Raw genomic sequence first — 26,098 nt, forward strand, 5'->3', positions numbered from 1 at the left:
CAAACTGATAGTTAACTTGCCCAAATATGCCCAGTTAATGAGTGGCAGAGCTGAGATTTGAAACCAATTTGATCAAATGCCAGAGCCCAGGATCTTAGGTCACCTGGTGCAATGCTACATATTCTGATCACATGCTAAGGTTGAAAACATCGACCCTCAGCCTTCAGTCACCAAACACCAGCGCCACAGATCCTGCGAAGCAGATCCAAGGAGGAACAACTCTGTTTTCAAGTTGGGAAGGTGCAGATCCACCAGGGGGCATCCCTGGCCTTTGCTGGAGATTCTGACTGTGATCTTAGCAGTCAGTGCTTGCCCTTCCTTAACTCTGGGACCAGGAACAGGTGGACTCCCCTCAGGTTTTCTGGGAGTCCTACCTGGCAGCGAACCTGTTGTTTGAGCCCCCAGGCATTCTCCCTCTTTGGCCAACCTCCCACCTCTGCCCATCTTTCAGTCCTAACCTTGTTCAAAGTCAAGTTCAAGGGTATTTGCTGGGCAGGTAGGAGATGGGATAAAGAGTACCAAAATCTCCACAGTATCAGAAGCTCCTGCAGGTCAGCATTGCAGGCCAAGTTGAGCTGCCCCTGCCAGCACCATGAAGCAGTTAAGACTTCATGAGTTCAAATCCCAGTGAGGCTTCAGCCTACCTCTTAGGCCTCTTAGTATATCTGAGTATCAGTTTCTCCATCTGTAATATAGGGACAAAAATAATAGCCAAGCCAGAGATTGTCGCGAGACTTAAATGAATTAATGCACAAAAAATACAAGAAGTGCCTACCAAAAGGTAGTGTTACCGAGTCAGTCAATTACATTTATAACTAGAATAATCACTCAGCTTCAAGGGGAGAACAATTTCAGGAACCCTCAAAAAGATACTTAAATCCAAGAATGCTCATGTCCCTTATATAAATGACCTTGCATTTGCATATAACATAGGCACATCCTCCCACATCTATAAATCAAATACTTATAACACCTAATACAATGCAAATGCTATGAAATAGCTGACATACTATGTTGTTCAGAGAGAAATAAGAAGAACAAGAGTCTGTGTGTGTTGAACAAAAACACACTTCTTTTTCTAAAATGTTCAATCCACAATGGGCTCAATCTGTGGATAGAGCTGACGGTACAGGTGGAGAATGAAGCAGTGGAAAGTTTATGAAACTGCTTAATGTCTAAGCCAGTTAAACCTTTGCCCACGAGTCCAAATGAACTGAACAGTCAACTCCTAAAACATGATCAGGATAGCTAATCAGTATGGGGGATTTACAGGGAGTACTGAGGATGTTCTAAAATTGTTTGTGGTGATAGTTGCACAGCTCTGTGAATATATTAACAACCAGTGACTTCTACAATTTTGGGATTTGAACTCAGGGCCTCACACTCGCTAGGCAGATGCTCTACCACTTGAGCCACTCCGCCAGCTGTTTTGTGTTGAGCATGTAGGCTGTGCCTTATTTTTGAAATAGGGTCTTGCTAACTTTTTTCCTGGGCAGGCCACAAACTGCAATTCTTCTACCTCCACGTCCCAAAATGATGGGATTACAGGCAAATAACAGATTACAGGCATATACTGCTATGCCCAGTCCTAAAGCTGGTATTATTAAAAAAAAAAAAAAAATCAGGCACTAAATGAAGAAAGTTGGGAGTTTTAATGGTTTTGGTTTTTTTTTTTTGGCATTACTGGTGTTTGAACTCAGGGCCTCAGACTTGCTAGCTAGGCACTCTACGCCACTCTACTAGTGCCAAAGCTGATTTTTTCATAAAAGTAATTATTCCTTTCAAAAATCTCCTTGGTGCTGGTGAAGTGGCTCAAGTGGTAGAGCACTTGCCTAGCAAGTGTGAGACCCTGAGTTCAAAGCCCAGTACTAAAGAAAAGAAAGAGAACAAAAGTCTCCTTGCTCCATTCAAGAGTCTTCTATCAACTTAAAAAAAGGATTTAGCCATAAAAAAGAACAAAGCACTGACACATGCCACAACATAGATAAGCCTTGAAAACATGCAAAGTCAAAGAAGCCAAACAAAAAGTCACCTACTGGATGATGTCATTTATCTGAAATGTTTAGAACAGGTAAATCCGAGATAGAAAGTGGATTAGTGGTTACCACAGACCAGGAGCAGGGGTGGTGTAGTGACTGCTGAATGGATATAGGTCTTCTTTTTGGGGTAATACAAATGTTCTTTTTTATGGTGGGGGGGAAAGTACTGGGGTTTGAACTCAGGGCCTCACGCTTGCGAGGCAGGCACTCCACCACTTGAGCCACTCCACCAGGCCTTTTTTGTGTTGGGTATTTTCCAGATAAAGTCTCACAAACTATCTGCCCAGGCTGGCCTCAAACCATGATCCTCCTGATCTCTGCCTCCTGAGAGGCTGGAATTATAGGCATAAACCACCAGTGCCCAGCCTGAAAATGTTCTTGAACTAGACAGAGATGGTGGCTGCACACTCTTGTGAATGTGCTAAACAGCACTGAATTATAAGCTTTGAAATGGTTCTTTTTTTAATAGAGAAAAAATGTGAGACATTATTTTAAATCCCATATAATCCCCCCACTCGGGCAAGAGCAAGAACTTCACGCGTTCCCATCTCTCTTTTTTCTTTATCAAACTGTTTCTCAGGTGTGACTCTTTCCTATTCTCATAGCTCTAGAACTTGGATCACTAGCTCTCGACTTCACAACTCGTCCCAAGGACCCTCCCTCTCCCATACCAGCATATGCTTTGACTCGGTTCTGCACAATTTAATTTGTGGCTTGTGGATGCAGGTACAGGTGGAAAATGCTGAAGAGAGGCCAGGAAATTATAGATATGGTAAGGATGGTGGTGGAATGGAAATGTTGAATGGTGGCCTTCAAAACAGATGCCCACCCAGAACTCCAGAATATGACCTTATTTGGAAGAAGGGTCTCTGCATACATAATTAAGGTAATAATCTTGGGAAGAGACCATTCTGGATTTAGGGCAGGCCTTAAATTCAATGACTGGTGTCATGTAAAGTCAGAGACACGGAGCAAGAAGGTCATGTGAAGACTGAGACTGGAATGATGTGTCAACATGCTGAGGAATCCTAGGGTCACTACAATTTGCAGGGTTGTGCCCCAAGAGACCCTAGAAGGAACCAACGCTGCCAACATCTTGATTTAGACTTCTGGCCTCCAAAATTGTGAAAATAAACTCGTTTTCAGTCATCCAGTTTTGTGGTACTTTGCTATGGCAGCCCAAGGAAGATAGCACAAGGACAGGAGTCACCTCTGGGACAAGAGAAGTCACCTGGGAGCTGGTAAGGAATTGTGACATTTCTTAACCAGGATGGCAGGTATCATTTTATAACTTTTCCTTAAACTCTTTCACATGTATAATACACTTTGCATATACACACACATATCAAAGTGGGTCAGAGCTGCCGGGCATGGTGGTATGCACCTGTAATCCCAGCACATGGGAGTCTAAGGCTGGGGGATCTCAAATTCAAAGCCAGCCTGGGCTACACAGCAAGACCTTTTCTCAAAAAACAATAATTAAAAAAAAGTCTAAGATTCCAGTCCCCACAAAATAAGATCTTTAAGCAAGGTACCTCATTTCCTCACTTGCAACATGGATATTAGATTACCTACCTCAAAAAAACCACTGGTCCCTTTCAGGGGACCAAACACAGCACAGCACCTTGCTGCACAGAAGTTGAAGATTCGTGCACAAAACATACCTTCCCACACCTGACAATCTCAACAAGTTTTTGTGCACCCTTCACTTTCAGAACAGTTCTGACTCACCAACCTGATCCCCAAGCTTGCAGAAAAAAAACATCAAGAAAACCTCCCATGCACTGCTCTGAGACCTACCAGAAAAAAAAAAAAAAAGAAAAGAAAAGAAAACCAATGGCCAAGTACTAATGGCTCAAGCCTGTAATCCTAGTTACTTAAGAGACTGCAATCAGGTAGATTGTGGTTTGTTTTGTTTTTTAATAAAAACAAATTTTTATTAGGGTATATTCGTTATATGGGGGGATTCAATAATTCCAATTAGGCTTATATTGTACATTGGTTAGATCACCTCCACCCTCTCTCCCCCTCAACCCCCTCCCCACCCCATTTAAAGCAGTTGCAAGAGGTTTCTTTGTTCTGTTTCATATAAATATATGAAGTCCATCCACCATTTACAGTCACCTTCATCTCCTTCATTCACCCTCCTCCCTCCGTGGACTGTGGTTTAAGGCCAGCCAGGCCAAACAGTTCATGAAACCCTATTTTCAAAATAACCAGAGCAAAATGAACTGGGAATATGGCTCAAGCAGTAGAGCACCTGATTTGCAATACAAGGCTCTGAGTTCAAAATCCCAGTCCCACCAAAAAATAAATAAAATACTTGCCCTTTGTAAGATACTTTGTATAACACTTGTGTATGAATCCCTCCCACATGCACACAAATATTAACCCAAAAATTATTTTTTAATCTTAATCCAAATGTGGACCAAAAAGGGGGGCATCCAGGATTCATTAGGTAAATATTTGAGAAATCTTAAAACACATGACAGTGGGCACTGGTGCCTCACGCCTGCAATCCTAGCTACTCAGGAGGCAGAGATCATGAGGATCACAGTTTGAAGCCAGCCCGGGCAAATAGTTCAATAGACCTTATCTTGAAAAAAAAAAAATCACAAAAAAAGGGCCGGTAGAGTGGTTCAAGTGGTCAGAGCGCCTGCCTAGCAAGCATGAGGCCCTCAGTTTAAGTCCCAGTGCCACCAAAAGAAAAAAGAAAAAAATACACATGAATCGTATTTTGTGTAAAAGGGACTAGCTAGCAGGATAGCTTTGTGGTAGAGCATCTGCCTAGCCTGTGTGAAGCCCTGGATTCAATCCCCAGAACCACAAAAAATAAAACAAAATAAGATAACATAAAATAAAAGAATTGGTTTAATAGTGTCATTCACTTAGAAGGATGTAGCCATTTACAAAATTGTACCTTAACACCCTGAAAATGTTATACTCATTTTGCATGTGTCAAGATATCAAAAAACTAATACTAGTGTAAGAAATTTTAAAAAGCTTTAATAATAATAACAGTAAATAAATAAAAATTAAAATTAAAAAGAAAAACAGTGGTGAGAAACAAAGATGCCCATATAAAACGCTGGAAGCTTCAATCCTCAGCACCAAAAACAAAATTAAAAAACATTGGGCAGCTCTCCTCCCGAGCCTAACCTCAACTTCTCTATTCTGCTAATGGATTTTGGGAGAGTACTGAGTGGATCTGAACTCAGGATCTTGTGCTTGCTAAGCAGATGCCCTACCACTTGAGCCACATTTCCAGTCCAAGGTTGCTTTTTTTTTTTTTGGTAATGGAGTTGGACCCAGGGTCTCATGCATATTAGGCAGGTGCTCTACTACTTAAGTCACCTGCCAGCACTCCACACAGACTTCTGGACTCCAGAACCAAGAGAGGATAAACTTTAAGGTCTAAAGCCACCCAGGCTATACTATGAAACTAAGATAAGGGCTGGTGAAGGAATTACCAGGAACACCAGCACAGTTCTATAAATGGCAAAAATTCAGTCCTCAAACTGCGATCCTCCCAATCTCTACCTCCCACATACTAGGATTACAGACACGAGCCACAGCACCAGGTTAGTAAATCTTTGTTGAATGAATAAATGCATTTTGTTATTTTATTCTTATGTCCTGTCTGACAAATAACACATGCCTTCACATGTTAATTACAGATGAAGTGAAGAAATGGCTGGGGTCACCAGGGGTTGGTAGATGTAGAAATGCCCAAGAAAAGGATGACGACTCACACACACACACACACCCCTAGAACACTCCTGAGCAGTCAGGAGCCCCAGCCCTGGAACCACAGGACGGAACACAAGAAGACTGGACACATCCTTCCTGAGGGAAGGCTATGTTTACCGTGGAGGGCAACAACCAGCCCTCCCAGCTCCCATCACACTCCCCGGGGTGTCTCACTGCCTTCTGCCCCAAAGTGACAGAGGCCACTGGGAACCAAAACTGAGAGGCTCCTCACCAGGAAAAGGTCCCCAGATGACCCCACCTCAGCTGGCCCCATCCTCTGACGAAAGAGGAGTCAGTACTCTGAGTGGCTTAACTTGGCCCCATTCCTTCCTAAGCCTGGGGTAGGGTTGTGGGAAGCAGCTGTGTCTGAAGGCAAGGTAGGAGAGGCCAGCTGACAGTATCAGGAGCTGGAGGCTAAGACACTTGGTTCTAAGAATAGCTTGCTTGGTGTGCTGGGAACTCTGTCCAGCTCTCCAGGTGTCCTAGAAGCCACAAGATCATGACTTCTAGGGGTCAGAGTGGGAGTGGAGGGAGGATGAAAGGAAGTCAGTTCTGCTGGGCTCCTGGGCTTTATAGACACCCCTAGCCAAACAAATGCACCAGTAACCCAGTGCTAATACAACACTGCAGGATTCCAGCCCCCAGTGGCAGTGGAAACCGTGAGCAAGATGGCACATTGCCTAGCTAGCAGGATGATTTGGGTAGAAGTAACCACTGGCTTTGGAGTCTGAAATGAGTTAGGGGACAGCTCTAAACAGAACAGCAGATTTCAGCCAATGAATGACAAAGGATGACAGACTGAGACCCTCACCGCTGTGCAGCTACTAGTGAAATAATGGCTGGTGTGAAGCACTGGGCCACAAAGGCTGCTAACGGCTGGTGGAACGGCTCAAGGGCTGCAGTGCCTAAGCAGGTGTGAAGCCCTGAGTTCAAACCCTACTACTGCCAAAGACTGCTAACATCAGAGAGATTTGACATGTGCTTCCTTATTGAACAACAGAACACAAACTATGAAGCAGTCTTGCCACAAATCATGAATACATGAATGAATGAGATAAAGACCTTGAATCTGGACATCTAACTACCATTTACAGGAACGAGAGAGGATGGATACTAAATGACTCTATTGTAATGCTGTTGGCAAAATACAGATGTTGGAAAACCCCACACCAATCAAACCTTAGTTCTTCAGGTTGGAAGAAGAACCCAGGAAGTATAAAACTACAAAACTTCTCAACTTTTCATTGTGAGACTTCTCACAATGAAAGGGCTGGAGGAGTAGCTCAAGTGGTAGAACACCTGCCTAGCAAGTGTGAGGCTGTGAGTTCAAACCCCTTCACCACCACAAACAAAAAAGAAGTAACATTTTAAAACATTAAGTATGAGCATGGCATTGTGTTTATGGTGTTAAAATTTTCTTCTTGAGGGCTACAGGCATGGCTCAAGTGGTAGAGCACCTGTCTCAAAAGCATGAAGCCCTGAGTTCAAGTCCCAGTACTACCAAAACAAAAAAAGTTTTCTTTCTCATTTAAAACTCTGAACTGAAAAGTCTATGGATAAAAAGATGTGTAACATTAGATAACCTTCACTACTGCAGGTGAGTTATAGTTGGATGGATGGGGGATTGAGCCCAGGTGATGGGTACTGGGAGTTCATTATACTTTCTACTTCTGTTACAATTTAAAATTCTCACACTGGGGTGGGGGGGGGGGGGGGCGCTGTGTAATTCAGTGGTAGAGCACTTGCTTAGCATGAACAAGGCTTAGGTTTAATTTCCAGCACCATAACAACAAAAAAATTTGCAATAAAATTATTTTTTTAAAAAAATCCCAGCTCTAAGCTGGGAGTCAGTGGCTCACGTCTATAATCTTAGCTACTCAGGAAGCAGAGATCAGGAGGATCTCAGTTCAAAGCCAGCCCAGGCAAATAGTTTACAAGACCCTATCTGGAAAAAAAAAAAAAACCATCACAAAAAAAGGCTGGTAGAGTGATTCAAGATGGAGACCCTGAGTTCAAACCCCAGTATAGCAAAAAACAAAAACAAAAATAGCTATATGTGCTGGGGGCTCAAACAGTAGAGTAAGTATGAGGCGAGTACCAACACAAAAAAAATCTTAATTGTGCTACTCACTAGCCCAGTGGCTTAAGGTGCTCACTTATCCTTTCTAGTCTTATATAACACATGTAGTATCAAGAGCCTAACACAACTGGCACATGGTAGGTTGTATAACACACATAGCCATCAGCCACTGAGCAGGTCTGGGAATGTTGAAAGAGTCATTAAGTGAGGAGTGTCCCATCAGACCAGACCAGAAGGTAAAGGAAGCTCTTTTTCCCCTTTATATGAACTTTTTAGACACCCACACTTTACCCATGAGCCACCAAGCCCTATGTGGGCTCTTTGATTTTCCTGTAATGAGCCAGGTTTTGGAGGCACTGAGTACCTGACCTCTTCCCACCATTGATGGCCTACAGAGACCCTGGATGTACGCAGGGAAGCCTCAAGTACACTCAAGATAGTGCTTAGAGGCACTCACAGCAACCCCAACAGAGCCCGTTCAGGTCTTAGCTGCCCTCGTGGGTAAAGACAGGAAGAAGTTGACCTTTATACTTTTTTTCCCCTTTTGGCAAAGAACTCTTTCTTCAAATAAAAGCTTTGATGAGAGTCAAATACATAAATAAAAACAAGCAGCCTAGGCTGGGGAGTAGGGGAGTATGACTCAGAATTGAGACCAATTCCTGGGATTTCCCTTTGAAAAACTACCAGGTTAGGTCAGTTTTAGGTCCTTTCTCAGGGCCAACACACTGACTTTTAGTCTAGTTCCTGATTACTCATTGCTTCCCATCAGTGCAGCTGAGGAAAGAGACCACAAGGCTATCCAGAGAGGCCACTGAGGACAGTGGAGCCTGCCAACCCCTGTGGGCCTGAGCTGACAGAAAAAGAATTAGCAGTCACAAACTGAGCACAGTGGCTCACGCCAGTAATCCGAGGAGCTCACTTAGGAGGTAGCGATCAGGAGGATCTCGATCCATGCCGGCTGGCCCAGGCATAAAAGCCAGACCTTATTTAAAAAATAACTAAAGCAAAAAGGGCTGAGGGCATAGCTCAAATGATAGAAATGATACAGTGCCTGCCTGGCAAGAGGGAGGCCCTGAGTTCAAACCCTAGTACCAAAAAAAAAAAAAAAAAAAAGTTGGTGGTCAATCTAAATCCACCACAGTGACAAAGATGAACAGGGTATAAGAGCCAGGTAGGCCTCTGAGCAAGAGGCTCAGCTTCTGTACCCCAAAGGCACAGAAGTGACAGATCAGCCAACCTTGGATCAGGTGACAGAGACAAGTTGCCCTTTGGAACCTGTTGGCAGATCCACATTGCTGGAAGCCCTGAAGTCAGTGGGTTGCAGGGGAAATTTTCCACCTCAGAGCACAGCTTGAGTGCCTAAGTAGGCCAGCAGCCTCACTCGCTCCTTCTCCCTCCACCACCCCCTCCTGCACGGGCTGCAAACGCATTCGATAGATTCCAACTGCAGAAATTCAGCCATGGCCCTTGCCCCTTGTTCTGAAGGCTCTATCAGTCAGCTCCCACAGCTGTAGACTTGGAGCCAAGTAGGAGACTGCTGAAAGTCACCTTGAAGGCTACCAGAAAGCACATACAGGCACTGACCCCTAAGCCCCATTCTTCACAAAGGGCACAGAACTGTTCCACATCACATAAGCATCTGAGCTGGCTTTTGATTCTGCTCCTTGGGAGTAAGTAGCTCCTGTCCATCTCACAGAGCCAGCATTTATTAGCACGGGCACTGGCCACAGGTTCAAATCCCACTCTAGTCCACTGTTTCTAACAGCAGGGCCTCAGATACAATCCTGAACCTCTCTGAGCCTGTTTTCTCAGTTATAAAGTGGAGATACAGGACCAGCCCTCCCGACCTCACACACTTATCAAAAGCATTTGGAAAACTTAATAGCAGGGGTTCTCTTGAGGATGGTGTCCCAAACTGAAGGGGCAAGAGGGTGGGAAAGAAGGGCCCTGAATGACTAGGGACAAGTCTCCAAGATCTAGGCTTCAGTTTGCTCACTGTGAAATAGGAGAATGGATACAAAGTCCCCAGGTGTTCCCTAGGCCCTAATGTCTTCTGACTCCACCTTTTAAAATGATCCCCAGGACTTGCTCCCCTGTGCCTCAAGACACAGACCTTCATGGGTAGTCAATCAGGCCTAAGAAGACACAAACTCAAATTGACAAAACTGGGCTAAATGGAGCCAGGAAAGGCATACCTCAAGTAGTAAATTGCTTGTCTAACCTGTACGAGGCCTTGGGTTCAATCCCCAGTACTTAGGAGGAAAAAAAAAAACTGGGTATGGTAGCATATGCCTATAATCCCAGTAAGTCAGTAGGATCTCAAGTTTGAAGCTAGCCCACGCAAAGAAATTAGCAAGACCCTATCTCAAAAATAAAATATAAACAAATGGGCTGGGGGCATTTGCCTAACATATGAGAGGCCCTAGGTTCAACCCCTAGTACCACCAAAAACAAAAGAAAAAGAAAAATGAACACAACCAGGCAAGAAAATCAGAAAAATCACCCAAGCTAGCAACAAGGAAGACTTCTGAACGATTGATGGCTGAGCACCAGCCACAACACCATGTAGACGTTACAAGAACAGGCTCTGCAGTCAAACAGATATGGGCACAATCTTAACACTTCCACTCACAACCCTTGGATTTCTTTTTGATTGGTTGGTTGATTGGGCTTTTTTTCCCCCATTGGAGGTAGAGAGGTGTTTCTGTCTTTTTTTTTTTTTCTTTGCAGTGTTGGGTATTGAACTCAGAACCTTGTGCCTGCTAGACCAGCACTCTATCAGTGAGTTAAACCTACCCCCACCTCACTTTTAAAATAGGCAAGGGGTTATGGGGTGTAGCTCAATGATAGAGACCTTATCTTAGCATACATGAGGCCCTGGGTTCCATCTCCAGCATCACAAAAAAAAAGGCTGTAGTGATAAAATAGGGGTTTATGTACATTAGAAAATAATGCAGAAGAGGTACAGGCTCATAGTTAAGATCTCTGAAAGCAGTAGCTAAGGCTGTTACAAACAGTTCCTCGACTAGGGATGGTTTACCTTACAATTTTTTGACTTTACTATTACGCATTCAGAAGCCACCCTTTGACTTCTGGGTTTTGGTCTGTTCCCAGGCAACTCCATATTCTTCCAACGCTGGGCAGCAACCACAGCCAGCCACAACTCCCAGTGAGCCCCATGATCGTGATGGTAAACAGCAGTACAGACTGTGTGCTGTTACTAAGCAGTGATGCTCAGGCACTTTTTTTTTTTTTTTTTTTTTTTGTGGTACTAGGGTTGGAACTCAGAGTCTCACACTTGCTGTCAGGTGCTCTACCACTGGAGCCATACCCTCAGTCCTTTTATGCTTTATTTATTTTTCAGGTAGCGTCCACCATTTTTTGCCAAGGGCTGTCGTCAAACAGCAAGCCTCCTCCCTACACTTCACCTATCTGGGATCACAGTTGCATATCACCTCATCTGGCTAATTTGTTTGCCCTGCCTGGCTGGCCTCAAACCTCGATCTTCCCCATCTCTGCCTCCTGAGTAGCTAGGATTCCAGATGCTACTCACCATACCTGGCCTACAAATGCACTTTTACTTAGAATATTTTCCCTTTATGATGGGTTTACCCATATATGATTCCTTCATTCATTAAGGAGCAGTGGTGTTTATTATTAACAAGCTACCTCACAAAGGGTGATTTAGTTAGAACAGTGGGAAGAAGCATGTGTAGCATCTCTAGGACCTAAGTACCAGAAAGGTTTTGCCTACAACACCAGCTTCCCAGGAAAGCAGGGGAAGAGAATAAACCCCTGAACCCTCCTCCCTTGGGCTCTTGATCTTCGGTGTACCTGACTTCACGATCATCCCCCTCCTTGCATTTCTGTCCCTCTGGCCAGTTGCCTGCTTCCTTCACTTCTCTCCTGAGCTCAAAGTTACCATGGCCAGAATTAAACACACCTATATACACCTGGCAAGTCACTTTTCCTTTGGAGTTCTGTAGAGCCTCATCTTCCCCCAAGCACTGAAAGTCAAGCCCGTATGTGAATCTGATATGCCACGGACCATGTGATATTCCATTTGAGCTACTCAAAAGTCATTTCTGGGGTCCAGGATGGTGGTACATGCCTGTAACCCCAGCTCCTGTGGCAGAGTTTGGGAGGACTGAGATCCAACATCAATCCAAGCAAAAACTTACTGAGCCTCCCATCTCAACAGGTAGCACATACCTATAATCCCAGCTAGGCAAGAGGCATAAATAGGAGGATCTCGGTCCAACACCAGCCCTGGCAAAAAGCACAAGACTTAGCTGAAAAAAAACTAAAATCAAAAAGGGCAAGGGGGGTGGCTCAAGTGGTAGAGCACCTGCCTAGCAAGCACGAAGCCCTGAGTTCAAACCCTACTAGTAAAAAACAAAAAAAATTTTAAAAAAGTAATTTCTCTCGAAGTGTCAAGTTTTTCTCAGCTGTGAAATGGGAAAGGAGATTTCTAAGAACCTTTCTCAAGTTTAAAACTGGAAAAATATGGGCTAGACATTCAGCTTAGTGGTAGAGGGCTTGCCTAGCACTCAAGAAGCTCCAGCCCCATAATAAATAAATGAAGAAATAAATAAAACCAGAAAAAGTCTTAAGATTTTAAACAAATTTTTAAAAGGTCTGGAGATGGAGCCAGGTATGATAGCTCATTCCTATAAACCCAACACTCTTGAGGCCCAGGCAAGAGGATCACAAGTTTGAGCCCAGCCTGAGCTACCTGGCAAGACTCTGTTTCAAAAAAAAAAAAAAAAAGAATAAAACCAACAAAAAGTCTGGGGACAAATCAGCCTCTGTTGACTTCCAAGGACTGAGGCATTTAAGAGCAGAGTCCCTGCCTCCAGAGGCTCCTTAAGCACAGAACCTGACACAGTTCAGACCTCCAGTCAGTATGTGAGGGAAGCAGGAGAAACAGATTTGTAAGGCAAAGACGTGACACTGGAAACGCCAGAGCTGGGCAGGGCCTGGCTCCACTGTACACAAGCTGCAGTTCAGTGCTGTGGAGCCCTGAGTTCAAACTCCAGTGCCGCCAAAAAAGGTTAAAAAAAAAAAAAAAAGGAACATTCAAGACCTCATAGCCATGGCTCACCCCACCCTTTAATGACCTAAGTATAGAGAAGAGGGGGGAGTTTTGAATTTTATGGATCTCTACTGTCAGAAAGCATAAAGCATCTTCAGAACAAACTAGAATTCTCTTCCTCGGTTTTCTTACTCCCTCAATTTCCAACTCCAAGATGTAAAAATATCCCAGGGCCTCACACTTGCTAGGCAGACACTCTACCATTTGAGCCACTCCACAAGCCCATTTTTGTGTTGCGTTTTTTCTTCAAGGTAGAGTCTCTTAAACTACTTGCCCAGGCTGGCTTTGAACCATGATCCTCCTGATCTCTGCCCCCTGAGGAGCTAGGATTACAAGTGTGAACCACCAGCACCCAGCTCTAGTCTTCTTAAGTGAAGAGTCGCAGGCAGAGACCCTGAGGCCATATATAACACCATCTGTTCCCCAGGTCCACCTTGGACTGGTAGAAAAACCCAGCTATGAGCCCCACTCTGTGAATGAGTGCATCACCCAGTGAAGCCACCGCAAGGAGTCAAAAGTCCCTGGGGCTCAAAGTTCTTCCTAAGACAGAGGTAAGGGCCTGATGCCAGTGGCTCACGCCTGTAATCCTAGCTACTTAGGGGGCTGAGATCAGGAGGATCCAGGTTCGAGGCCAGTCTGGGCAAATAGCTTGTGAGACCCATCTCCAAAATAACCAGAGCAAAATGGACCGGAGTTGTGGCTCAAATGGTAGAGCATCTGCTGTACAAGCATGAAGCCCTGAGTTCAACCCCCAGTCCCAAAAAAAAAAAAAAAAAGGAAAACCGGGGAACAGTTTTTAGAGTAATGGAGATAAAACAGACATAATCATATAGTCGGCCTTCCATAATCCATAGGTTCCACATCTGCACACTCAATCAACCTCAGAGGGAAAACATCTGGGAGGAAAAATTATGGACAGGTATAGTGGCAGCACTCAGAAGGCTAAGGCAGGAGGATCATGAGTTTGAGGCCACCATGGGCCTCTTATGACTGAGGATTTAGCTCAGTGAGAGAGTGCAAGACCCTGAGTTAAATCCTCAACACCACAAAATTTTTTCAATCACATCTTTACTGAACATGTACGGACTTACTTTCTTGTCATTATTCCCTAAGCAATGCAGTATGACAAATACTTACACAGCAGTGACAATGTATTAAGTATTGCAAGTACTTTAACAATGATTTAAAGTGCACAGGAAGATGTGTACATGTCTAAATACTGTGCTGTTTTATATAAGGGACCTGAGCACCTGCAGATTTGGGTGTCTTTGGGGACCTCTGGAATCAGTCCTCCCATGGATAACAAGGGATGTCTGTACATGCAATGAGTGAGGCTTAATTGCATGCTGGATTAAAAGTAAAAAACAAATAGTAGTAACAACACCTATAAAGGAAATTTTGGGGACAAATGGGAAACTGTTGATTAACCATTGTATCAGTGTTAAGTTTCCTGGGTGTGACTGACGATTCTACTGAGATGTAGAAAGATGCTCACTGGAGCATTTAGGGATGAGGGGTGTGTCTGTGAGAGTGTGACTGTGTGTATGTATGTGTGTGTGTGTGAGTGTGTGTGTACGCAGGAAAACAAATGTAGCAAAATGTGAATTAATGACTGGTGAATCTAGGTGAATATAGTTGCTCATTGTACTATTCTTTTTTTTGGCAATACCAGAGTTTGAACTCAGGACCTTGCATTGCACGTACTAGGCAATTGCTCTACCACTTGAGCCACACCAGCAGTTCATTATATTATTCTGGCAATTTTTCTACAGGTTTGAAATTTTTCAAAATAAAAAGTTGGAGAAACAACCATTCCTTCTTGCCTCAGAGTCTCCTTTGTAAGTATCAGAAGGAATAAACTCAGATCAATCCCCAATATTACTAAGGGGCAAAAAAAAGGAACAAAGGAAGTGAAAGGACTTTAAAAGAGGACTGACTGTAAGTGGAGGTCTGCTGTACTTCGGATGTGGTTTGTCTCTAAGGGTCCACGTGTTGGAGGCTTGGTCCCCATTGTGGCATTGTTGTGAGATGATGGAACCTTAAAGGGGTGAGGTGCAGGCCTGGAGAAGTGGCTAAAATGGTAGAGCACCTGCCCAGGATGCAACCCGAAGTATTGCCCCCCCACCCAGAAAAAAAGTGAGGCCTAGTGGGAGAGGTGGGGAGAATGTCCCTGAGGGGAATTTAGGAATTTCTCCCGGGACCCGGGTTAATTTTTGGAGAGAATTGTTCTAAAAGCCTGAGCCTGGCCCACCAGTTCTGTCTTTCTGTTTGGTGATGTAATCACCTGTTCCCATACTCACTCATTGTCATAGGCCACTATACCATGATGTGACACAGCCACGAGGGCCCTCCTGGAGCTGAGCAAAATGCCAGTGCCATGTCCCTGGACCTCCAAAACTACTGACTAAATAAACCTCTTTTCTTCATAAGCAGCCTGCCTCAGATATTTTGTTATACCAGCAAAAACTTAACTAACACAACACCACAGTCAGTACAATAAGACAAAGACAACAAATGAAAATATAAAAATTGGAAGAAATAAAATGGGTATTGTTAGGAGATATGATTGGGTAATTTAAAACAGCAACCCCTCCAAAAATCAAACACCTAGGAATAAATCAAATAACATATGCGAGTTGTGATGGTTAATCTTTGTTTTCTTTCTGTACTGGGGATCAAACCCAAAACCTTATACATGGTAGGCAAGTACACTACCACTGAGCTACATCTTCAGCCTTGTTTGTGGTTAACTTTTTTTTTTGGTGGTACTGGGTTTTGAACTCAGGGCCTCATGCTTGCTAGGCAGGTACCCTCCCTCTTGAGCCACTCCACCAGTCCTGTTTTGTATTGGGTATTTTCAAGATAGGGTCTCGCAAACTATTTGCCCAGGCTAGCTTAGAACTACGATTTTCCTGATCTCTGCCTCCTGAATAGCTAGGATTACAGGGATGAGACACCATTGCCCTGCTTGTGATGGCTAATCTTGTCAACTTGGACTGAGAAATGCCTAGACATTAGCAAAGCACAGCTCTGGGTGTGTCTGTGAGTGTTTTTTCAGAAGTAATTGGACCAGTGACTGCTCTGACCTAATGAATGGTTTAATCGGCTGATGGATTCAATCTTGGATGGACTATCGGGACATTGTGGAACTATGGAAGGTGGGACCTGGCTGGAGGAAGTAGGTTACCAGAGGTGTGTAGATGGGTACTGTACCTTGCCCAAGTCAGTTCCTGTTCCGCTGCACTCTGCTCCCTGTCCACAGTGAGGGGAAGAAGCTCAGTGCCACCATGATGCTTGCCCAGGCTCATGGGACAGGCAAACCATGGACAGAGCCCTCTGAAACCATTAGTCAAATAAATTCTTTCTCCTTTAAATTGTTCTCGTGGGGATTTTGGTCACAATTACACAAAAGTGATATACAAAATTGTCTACCACAAAAACTACAAATAGCCAGGTGCCAGTGACTCATGCCTGTAATCCTAGTTACTGGGGAGGCAGAGAGCAGAAGAATCACGGTTCAAATCCAGCCCTGGGCAAATAGTTTGAGAGACCCTATCTCGAAAAAACCCATCACAAAAAAGGGCTGGCAGAGTGGCTCAAGCAGTAGAACTGCCTAGCATGCATGAGGTCCTGAGTTCAAACCCTGGTACCACAAAAAAAAAACCCTACAAATAAACAGAACATACCATGTTCACTGATTAGAAAACTAGTATGATATCACCAATTTCCCAATTATTTTTCCCTTTTCTCTTCTTTTTTGACACAGGGTCTTACTACATAGCCCAGGCTAGCCTTGAACTCACTGTGTTGCCAGGCTGACCTAACCCAATCATCCTGCCAGCCACACACATGCTACAATTGCAGACATATACTACCCCACCTGGTCACAATTTTCCCAGTTGATTCATAGACTCGTGAAACATGATTTCAATCAAAATGAGAGCAGGATTTTTAAACAGATTGACAACCTGATTCTAAAATTCATATGGAGGGTTGAGGTCAGTGGTAAAATGCTTGCCTAGCATGCAGGAGGCCCTAAGTTCAACTTCTGGCACTACAAAATAAAGTAAGATAAAATAAAATTCATATGGAAATGTACAAGGGTGATAAGTAAAGGCAATCTTGAAAAAGAACATGCTGGGTGCCGGTGGCTCACACCTATAATCCTAGAGACTCAGGAGGCAGAGATAAGGAGGATCTCAGTTCGAAACCAGCCTGGGCAAATAGTTCCCAAGACCCTATCTTGAAAAACTCTTCACAAAAACAGGGCTGGTGGAGTAACTTGAGGTGTAGGCCATGAGTTCAAGCCCCAGTACCACAAAAAAAGAAAAAAGAAAAAAGCTGGGACTTTGTCAGGTGACAAGTCCTATTATAACATTAACTGACACAGCATGGCACTGGCTTCAAGGTAGACAGACTGACCAATAGAGCAGATTAGATCATCTAGAAACAGATGCCCACAAATGTAGTTACCTGATAAATGACAAAACATTACTTCAGTGACATGGGGAGAGACTATCTTTTTAATAGTGGTGCTGGGTCAACTGGATAACCATATGGATTTTTTTATAAAGTATCATGACCCCTGTCTCTTACCAAACATGAAAATCAGTTCCAGATGACCTACAGATTTAAATGTGAGCATTCAAACAGCAAAGCTTTTTGAGAAAAAATGTGTAAGCATCTTTGTTACCTTGGAGTAGGCAAAAATTTCTTAAACAGATAAGAAAAGAATTAATGAGTGAAGCAAAACTACATAGTTTCTGTTAAAATTAAGAATTTCTGATGGGTGGTAGAGTGGCTTAAATGGTAGAGAGCTTCCTAGCAAGCAAAAGGCCCTGAGTTCAAATCTCAGTTCCACAAAAAAAAAAAAATTCTGCAAGGTGTAAGTGGCTCACACCTGTAATCCTAGCTACTTGGGAGCCTGAGATCAGGAGGATTCAGGTTTGAGGCCAGTCTGAACAAATAGCTCATGAGATCCCATTTCCAAAATAACCAGAGCCAAATGGACTGGAGGTATGGCTCAAATGGTAGAGCACCTGCTTTGCAAGAGTAAAGCCCTGGGTTCAAACCCCAGTCCCATCAAAAAACAGTAATAATTTCTAGAAAGGTGAATATGGCCAATTATATATGTATGAAATATATATTATATATATGAAAATAGCATAATGAAATTCAGTAAAGACTTAAAATGGAGGGGAAAGGAAGGAAGAGGGTTAAGAAAGAAAAAAACAGATGGAGTGAATTTGGTCAAAATACATTATATGCAAAGTACATAAATATGAATCACAATGAACTCCCTTTTGAGCAATTAATTTATGCTAAAAAATTTTTTTTTAAATTAAGAACTTTTGCCAGGCACAGTGGTGACACCAATAATCCCAACTTCTTAGAAGACTGAGGCAAAGAATCACCTGAGCCTGGAGCTAGCATGGGAAAAATAGTGAGACCCTATCTCAAAAAAGCAAACAAAATACCTTTCTATTCATTCAAAGACATCTTGAATGAAAAGCCGGGTACTGGTGGCTCACACCTATAATCCTAGCTACTTGAGAGACAGAGATCAGAAGTATCACAATTTGAGGCCAGCCTGGGCAAGTAATTGGAGAGACCCTTTCTCAAAAATACCCAATATAAAAAAAAGGCTAGTGGAGTGGTCAAGTGATAGAGCACCTGCCTGGCAAGCATGACACCCTGAGAGTTCAAACCCCAGTGTTAATAAAAAAAAAAAAAGAATGTGAAAAGACAACCCATGCCAGGACGTGGTAGAGCACAGCTATAATCCCAGCAATTGAGAAGCTGAGGTAGGAGGACCACAAGACTGAGGCTAGGCTTGGGTTACATCGTGAGGCACTGCATCCAACAAACAAACAGAAAAAGACAGTACATGAGTGGAAAAGATATATGTTATGGGCTAAATACTGTCCCCTAAAACAAATTCATGTGAAAGTCCTAACCTCCAGTATCTAAGAACGTAACTGTATTCAGGAATAAGTCTTTAAATCGGAGGCAATTACAGGGCACTGGTGGCTCACTCCTGAAATCCTAGATACTCCGGAGGCAGAGATCAAGAGGACTGAGGTTCAAAGTCAGCCCTAGGCATTAAACAGTTTGTGAGACCCTATCCCCCCCCAAAAAAAAAAAAAAATCACAAAAAAGGCCTGGTGGAGTGGCTCCAGCGGTTAAGAGTGCTTGCTTAGCAAGCATGAAGTCCTGGGTTCAAGCCTCAATACTGCCAATAAATAAATAAATAAATCCACAACTACATACAACAAACAACATAGATGAATCTCATGAGTACAAACTTGAACCAAGCAGCCAAAACCTTAAGAGGATACCCTGTATTCCACTGATCCACAGGAAAACAAGCAAACTCATCCATGCTGTCAGGATAGCAGTGCCGGTGGGGCTGGTGGGAATGCAAGAGAGACTGTCTGCTTACTTAAAATCATCCAAGAGCTGGGCGCTGGTGGCTCACACCTGTAATCCCAGCTACTCAGGAAGCAGAGATCAGGAAGATCACAGTTCAAAGCCAGCCTGGGCAAATAGTTCTCAAGACCCAATCTTGAAAATATCTAACACAGAAAGGGCTGGTGGAGTGGCTCAAGGTGTAGGCCTGAGTTTAAGCCCCAGTACCCCCCAAAAAAGTCAGATATGTTTGGGATGCATGCACTTCTCCAGATGAATATATTTCAATAAAAAGGCTTTTGCTCTCTTTTGTCTCGTTTCCTGAGACAGGGTTTCACTACATAGAACACTCTGGTCTCAAACTTACTACATAGCCCAGGCTGGAATCCTTGTTAAACCACCTTTCTTCAAAGTTGTGGTGCACACCTATAATTCCAAACACTTGGGAGGCAGAGACCAGGCGCGGCTACATAGCAAGAACTTGTCTCAAAAAAAAAGGGAGGGAGGTAGTGTTAACAGTAGTGTTATAGAAATGGAAAGTGTCTTTTTTTTAAACAAAAAAAAAGAAAGAAAGCAAGCACAGTACCATGGCCTATATTCCCACCCACTCAGTAGGCTGAGGCAGGAGGATGACTTGAATCCAAGCGTGCAAAGCCAGCTTGGGCCACAGAGGGAGACCCACGTATTTAAGCAACAGGCAGGAAGCTAGGAACAGATGGCTGGCTCAGAGAAGTCTGATTTTAGAACTGCATCAGAGAAAGCAGTGACTGACTCAAGTTGTACCTGAACAGGGGCCACTGGCTGGACGGCCTTCCCTCCACTTCCCAAGCAGCACTGGGACTCCAGGCCCCGCAAAATCATTGCTTCCCACCCTCAGATGGCCTGGGTTTGCTGTGGCTGACCCTGCCACCAGTTCCAGTACTGGGGTTGTGCTAACTAAGCCAGAGGCAGTATGGAAGGCAGAGGCTTAGAGAGGAGGACCCTGAGCTGGTAAGAGGTCAGCCTGGAGCTGCTGGCTCTGCTCTTTGCTGCCACAAGGGGAGACACCTGCCTGGAAACAAAGCAAAAAGAGGAAGCAAAGAGGGAAGTAGAAGACAGAAAACAGAGACAACCTCTTGGAATAATTTTGGAGCACATAGGTCTACTCGTGCCTGTAGGTTACAACCTGGACTTATTATGTAAGCCAATGGATTCTGTTTTGCTGAGGCCAGCCTGAGTTACATTTGTCACTTCTGTCACTTATGACAAATGTGCCTATCCCCACCCTTCAGAACCCTGTGCATTCAGACGCAAAAAATGGGCATTATAATACCCAGGCAAGCAACAGCCACCAGCATCCCACACAGAGTCAGAGCTCATAATACAGTCACAAAGCATATTATCATTCATTGTACATTTGATCACCACGGAAACCCCAACAGAGATGGAGGTAGGCTGGCTGTTCCTGTTCTCTTTGCCATCCTAGGCCAATCCAGCACTGGCAAGGACTTTGGGACCATCTAATTGGATCCTACTGCTTCTGCCATAAGAATGAGACTCAAGGGCTGGTAGAGTGGCTCAAGTGGTAAAGAGCCTGCCTAGCAAGCATGAGACCCTGAGTTCAAACCCCAGTTTCATCCCCTCACCAAAAAAAGGCATGGTTCAAATGACAGAGCAGGAGACAAAGCCCAGGGTTCAATCTCCAATACCACCAAATATAATAAAGTAACTCGGGGGAACTTTTATTGAATTCTCCTCATCCTTGTAATGCTAAGTAGGCATTCATCTATTTTCTTATAATCCTTCTTCAAGGCAGATTCTGTTATTCGTTCCACTATGCAGATGAAGAAACTGAGGCTTTAGGCAAATTAAGTAACTTGCCCCAAATCAGTCAGTCAAGTAGCAGAGGTCAACCTCAAAGCAAGGGTGTTCAACAGCGAAAAGATGGACTGCGTTGAAGGCAAAGCCAAGTTGCCTGTGCACGGACTTGATTTAAAGGTTGCATTGTCTCATCTTTTGCCCTTACTAGAATAGTTTGTTTCCTCTGCTCTGGTGTTCACTTCCTTTAAAATTTCTAAAATATGTAAGAAAAGCAATTTTTTTTTTTGGCGGGGCGGAGGGAGGCAGTACTAGGGTTTTAACTCAGGACATCTTGAGCTATACTCCCAGCCCCTAGAATCTATCAGAAAAAATAAAACTCTACTTCTTGAGCAAGCCCTCTCCAATTAAGTCTGATCCTCCTCTCTGTTCTCAGTACCATTTCCTTGAGTCAGTATGTTCGCTCCCACCCCAACAAGTATCTATCTGTTCACAGACTTTTGGGTCAATTATTTTAATCAGATCAACATCTTCATCCTCTACACAGGCCCCAAAGTGGGATTTTTTAAAACTCCAATCCTATCACACCACTTCTCACCCACTAGCATAGCCACCATCAAAAAACATAGACAAGAATGAAGAGAAATCAAAACTTTCATACAGAGCTGATGGGAAGCCCACCACCAGTGGCTCATGCCTGTAATCCTAGCTACTTGGGAGGCTGAGATTGGGAGGATCATGGTTGGAGACCAGTCCAGGGAAATAGTTCTCCTGACCCCATCTCAACCAATAGCTAGGTGCAGAGGATCATGATCCAGGCAGGCCCAGGCAAAAAGCAAAATCTCCAAAATTACCAATGCAAAAAGGACTAGAGGTGTGGCTCAAGCAGTAGAGCACCTGCCTAGTGAGCGTGAAGTATAGAGGCACGGAGTTCAAACCCCAGTACAGCCAAAAAAAAAAAAAAAAAAAGCTGATGCGAGTGTAAAAAGGCACAGCTGCTACTTTGGAAAACAGGCTGGCAGTTCCTTGTAAAGCTAAACACACTTACCATATATGGCTTGAGTCTGGCCCCCACAAGTCCATGTGTTGGAAACTTAATTCCTCAATGTGGCAGTGGGAGGTGGGGCCTAGTGGTGGGTGTGTGGACCATGAGGGTGGGGACCTTTCATGAATGCATTAATGATTTTCTCAGGGGAATGGATTAGTTACCAAGATAGCAGGGTGTTCATAAGGCAAGATGTTACTCATATTTTGTCTCTTTGACACATGCCAGCTTGCCCTTCCTCTTCCTGCCATGATCTGAAGCAGTACAAAGCTCTCACTAGAAGCTGAGCAGGTGCCAGCACCATGCCCTTGAACTGCCAGCCTCCAGAATCATGAACCAAAAATGAACCCCAACCTGAGGTATGTTTTTATAGCAACAAAAAGCAGACTAAAATACCATACGATCTAAATATAGCCCCAAGAAAAATGGAAATATATGTTCACTCAAAAACTTGTACATGAATATTCAAAGCATTATTCAAAACAGACAAAACTGAAATGTCCATTCATGGATGAATATATAAACAAAATGGGATCCAGCCATACAATGGAATATTATTAAACCGTTGTGGACTAGGGAATGTAGCTCAATGGTAGAGCACCTGCTTAGAATGCACAAAGCCCTCCCCGTTCAATCCCCAGAACAAGAACACAAAAAAAAAAAAAAACAATGACACACTGATTTGTGCTACAACATGGATGAACTCTGAAGACATTCTGTGTGAAAGAAGCCAATTATCCAATCACAAAAGGTCAAATATTATTTGATTCCACTTATATCCAATGTCCAAATAGGACATTCCATGGTGGGGGGAGGCGCCGCGGGACAGATTAGTAGTCACTAGGGGATGATGGAAGAGGGGAATTGGGAGCGTTTGTTTTTAAGGTGATGTAAGTAGTCTGGAAATAGACAGTGGTGATGATGGTTGTACATTAGGAATATACTAAAAACCACTGAATTATACCCTTAAAGACAGTTAAATGGTGAACTTTATCAAGTCACATAGCTATCCCCCACATCCTACTTTTAATTTCCCCATAACTTCCCATGGCACTAAGCGTCTAATCCAAATTCCCTACCTGGCCTACAAGGCCCTACTGGCCTGACCCTGGGGCCTCTGCTTCCTCTCCTACCACTTTCCCCTCACTCACTCAGGTCCTCCACACACCAAGCTCGTCCTCACTCCTGACCTTCCTACTTGCTCATCTCTCAGCCTAGAACATTCTAGAATGTTTTCTCCTATAGCTGACTCTCATCAGTCAGGTCCCAGTCCAAATGTCCCCTCTCAATTCCTAGGAGGTCTTCCATGACCACCCTACATAAAATATAGTCCTACCACACTCCATCCTGTTACCCAGCTTTTTTTCTTCAAAGCTCTTATCACTATTGAACGCGGGTTTTTTTTGTGGCAGAACAGGGGATTGGCAGTTTACTTCTTTATTGCCTGTTACTCCAACAAGAGGGCAGGGATCTTTGTCATATTCACAGCCCACCATGGTCAACTAGAAGTGTTTTCCTAGGAAGAATGGAGTTATCCAACAACTTGCTATAAGATCTAAAATCCCACCTACTATCTCCTGGATAGTCTGGAGTAGTAGGTCTGCAGGTGCTTGGGGAGTTAACAGGCATTTGCTGAGCACTGAGCAGCAAGCCACACCCTGGGCCTATCTAGACCCTGAGGAAGCAGGAGGAGCAATTCCTCCCCTCAAAAGCATAAAACTCTTGTGGGGGTCACGAAGCACCGAGTGTTTACCCAGCAACCCACAACAAACACAAAGGAGAGATCTAAGATTGTGTTGCTGACGCCCAAGCTGGAAGCTGGCTCCAAGTCAGTCTCATAAAACTGTGTACCAGCAAACGCCCTTTGATATGGCTTCTTAGGACTTTGCAATCTGACCTGTTCTCCAGAATGAGACGGTTGCAGCTCACACCTGCCAGAGACTTTCTTTTCTACAGCAGTTGAAATGGGCCAGGGGTGAAGGCCTCCCCTTTCCTTCTGCTCCCTACTTCAGCGTCTCTGAGCCATGCACACAGCAAACAACTTACCTACTAGGAGTTTGACATCTCGGACTGTGAAATCAGGGTCAGGCATCCTGCAGAAAGAGAAGCACAGACATTTGAGAGACACCATAAACAACAGAGCTACCTCTACCCTGGGCCCAGGGGGAAGCCATTTTTCCAAGAGGAGTTCCTTGCTCACACTTGGGGAATACAAAATACATTCTAGAACCATGGAGTTCCTTCCCCGCCTTAAGAGGCAAACTAAGCCTGAACCTCAGCAGAACATGGAACATCCACCGTCTACCCCTTCTGCAGGAAAAACCAAAGTCTGGAGTCAAGAGCCAAACACCTGCTTTAATTTAGGGTGGCTCTTTCTCCCTATGGAAAACTCTCTACACACCTTTAGGGACCCCTTTAGGGTCAGAAGGGCGGGGGACAAAAACAAAAACAAAACACATCATACCACATTCCAGGGATTTGACAACACTATCTACATGAACCATAGCAATACTCGCTATTAATTAACAAAGAGGCTGAAGGTTTCATTCCCACTCCTAGGAACATGACTCTTGAGCTAGACTGGCAGATGTTGGAGAGGGAGGCAGCCTAGGATGACATCCTAAACCTCTTCCTCTACCCCTGCCCAAGGGGCAGAAACCTGTTCTTCCAGCCTGCTTCCATCTCTTCCCCTGCTTGGAGTGCAGGCAGATCTTACCCAGAATGACAGGCAGACATAGCAGACAGAGAAAGGGAAGACACTGGCACCAGAAGAAAGCACACACATCTACTAAAAAGGGACCCACTTCTCACACGGTGGAAGTCTGCACAGAAAACATGTACCCTAATACCCTGAGTCTTGGCTTAGACTTGGGCCAGTCCCTTTGCAGCTCAGGCTCTGCCTTAGTTTCCTGGTTTGAGGATAGGGAAGGAGAAGAGGTAAAATTCTCAGTTGGAAGCTGCTGCACAGAACTAGAATAGGTCAGGGGAAAAGCCACCACTGCTTAAAGTACCCTGTTTTCTGTTTTCTCCCCCAAATTACTGAATTAAAAAAAAAAATCTTTGGAGGGTTTTCCCCTTGCTCTGGCTTTGAACAAGGAGTTGCCAGATCATACAGAAAGGTCCTTCTCAGTGATGAGTGGTGAGAAGAGGGTGGGAGAAACCCATCCCAAGCCATATACTGCATTGAGGAAGACAGGGGAAAGAGCAATTGAATTTCAGCAACTTACTTAATTCCTAGTCCGTCCTTTTCTCGAAATACCAGGGGAACCCTGAGAGCTTCTCTCTGAACGTACTCATAGTTGAAATCTGTTTGGACATTTGGATTAAAACAAGTTGGTTAAGTTATTCAAGAGCACATGAACCATGATCCATGGGTGAGGGGGAAGACTGATAAAGGAAGCCATAAGGTCACACAGGTGCAGGCACTAGCTTTATGGCAAAAGCTCCTTGGAAAAATGACAGGAAAAAGGATAAGGCAAAGCCCAAAGGAAGCCATGCCCTGCCCTCCATCAGCTCCTCTGCCTACTCAGCCATTCTCTGCATGCCCCACGGGTCCAAACTTGTCAATGAACAGCCTGAGACCAGCAAGGGCTGGGGAGGAGACTTAGAAAGAGCCCCACTCTGAAAGAGCCTCAGCTCTTGCTTAAACAGAGGGACTAACACATCCCAGTCTGAGTTCAGACAGTAAAGGGACTGAAAAATTGAAGCACACCTGACCTGGGAGGATCTGCAGCCCCGGAGAAGCTGGGAGGAGGGCTCTCATTGTAGCTGAGCATCAGTGAAAATCTTATTGTAATATTCTGCATGGTGAAGGGGCGGGGGGGGGGGGGAGCCGGTTTCCCTGGAAACTCTGTATTTGGTGCCAAAATAACTAGGGAACTAGG

The 26,098-nt window shown here is 44.2% G+C and overlaps 1 protein-coding gene across 9 annotated transcripts in view; it reads right to left on the reverse strand.

The window, feature by feature from the left end:
- Nucleotides 1-26,098, reverse strand: part of Kdm2b (lysine demethylase 2B) — a 117,138-nt gene that overhangs the window by 86,707 nt on the left and 4,333 nt on the right. For all 9 annotated transcript variants that reach the window (XM_074060583.1, XM_074060577.1, XM_020163676.2 and 6 more), the window contains exons 3-4: nucleotides 25,442-25,520; nucleotides 24,261-24,307 (exon numbers count right to left, since the gene is read on the reverse strand). In XM_074060583.1, coding sequence (XP_073916684.1) covers nucleotides 24,261-24,307; nucleotides 25,442-25,520 — 126 coding nt within the window. The remainder of the gene's footprint in view (nucleotides 1-24,260; nucleotides 24,308-25,441; nucleotides 25,521-26,098) is intronic.

Source organism: Castor canadensis, chromosome 18 (genome assembly GCF_047511655.1).
Source record: "Castor canadensis chromosome 18, mCasCan1.hap1v2, whole genome shotgun sequence".
In the NCBI taxonomy this organism is placed as follows: domain Eukaryota; kingdom Metazoa; phylum Chordata; class Mammalia; order Rodentia; family Castoridae; genus Castor; species Castor canadensis.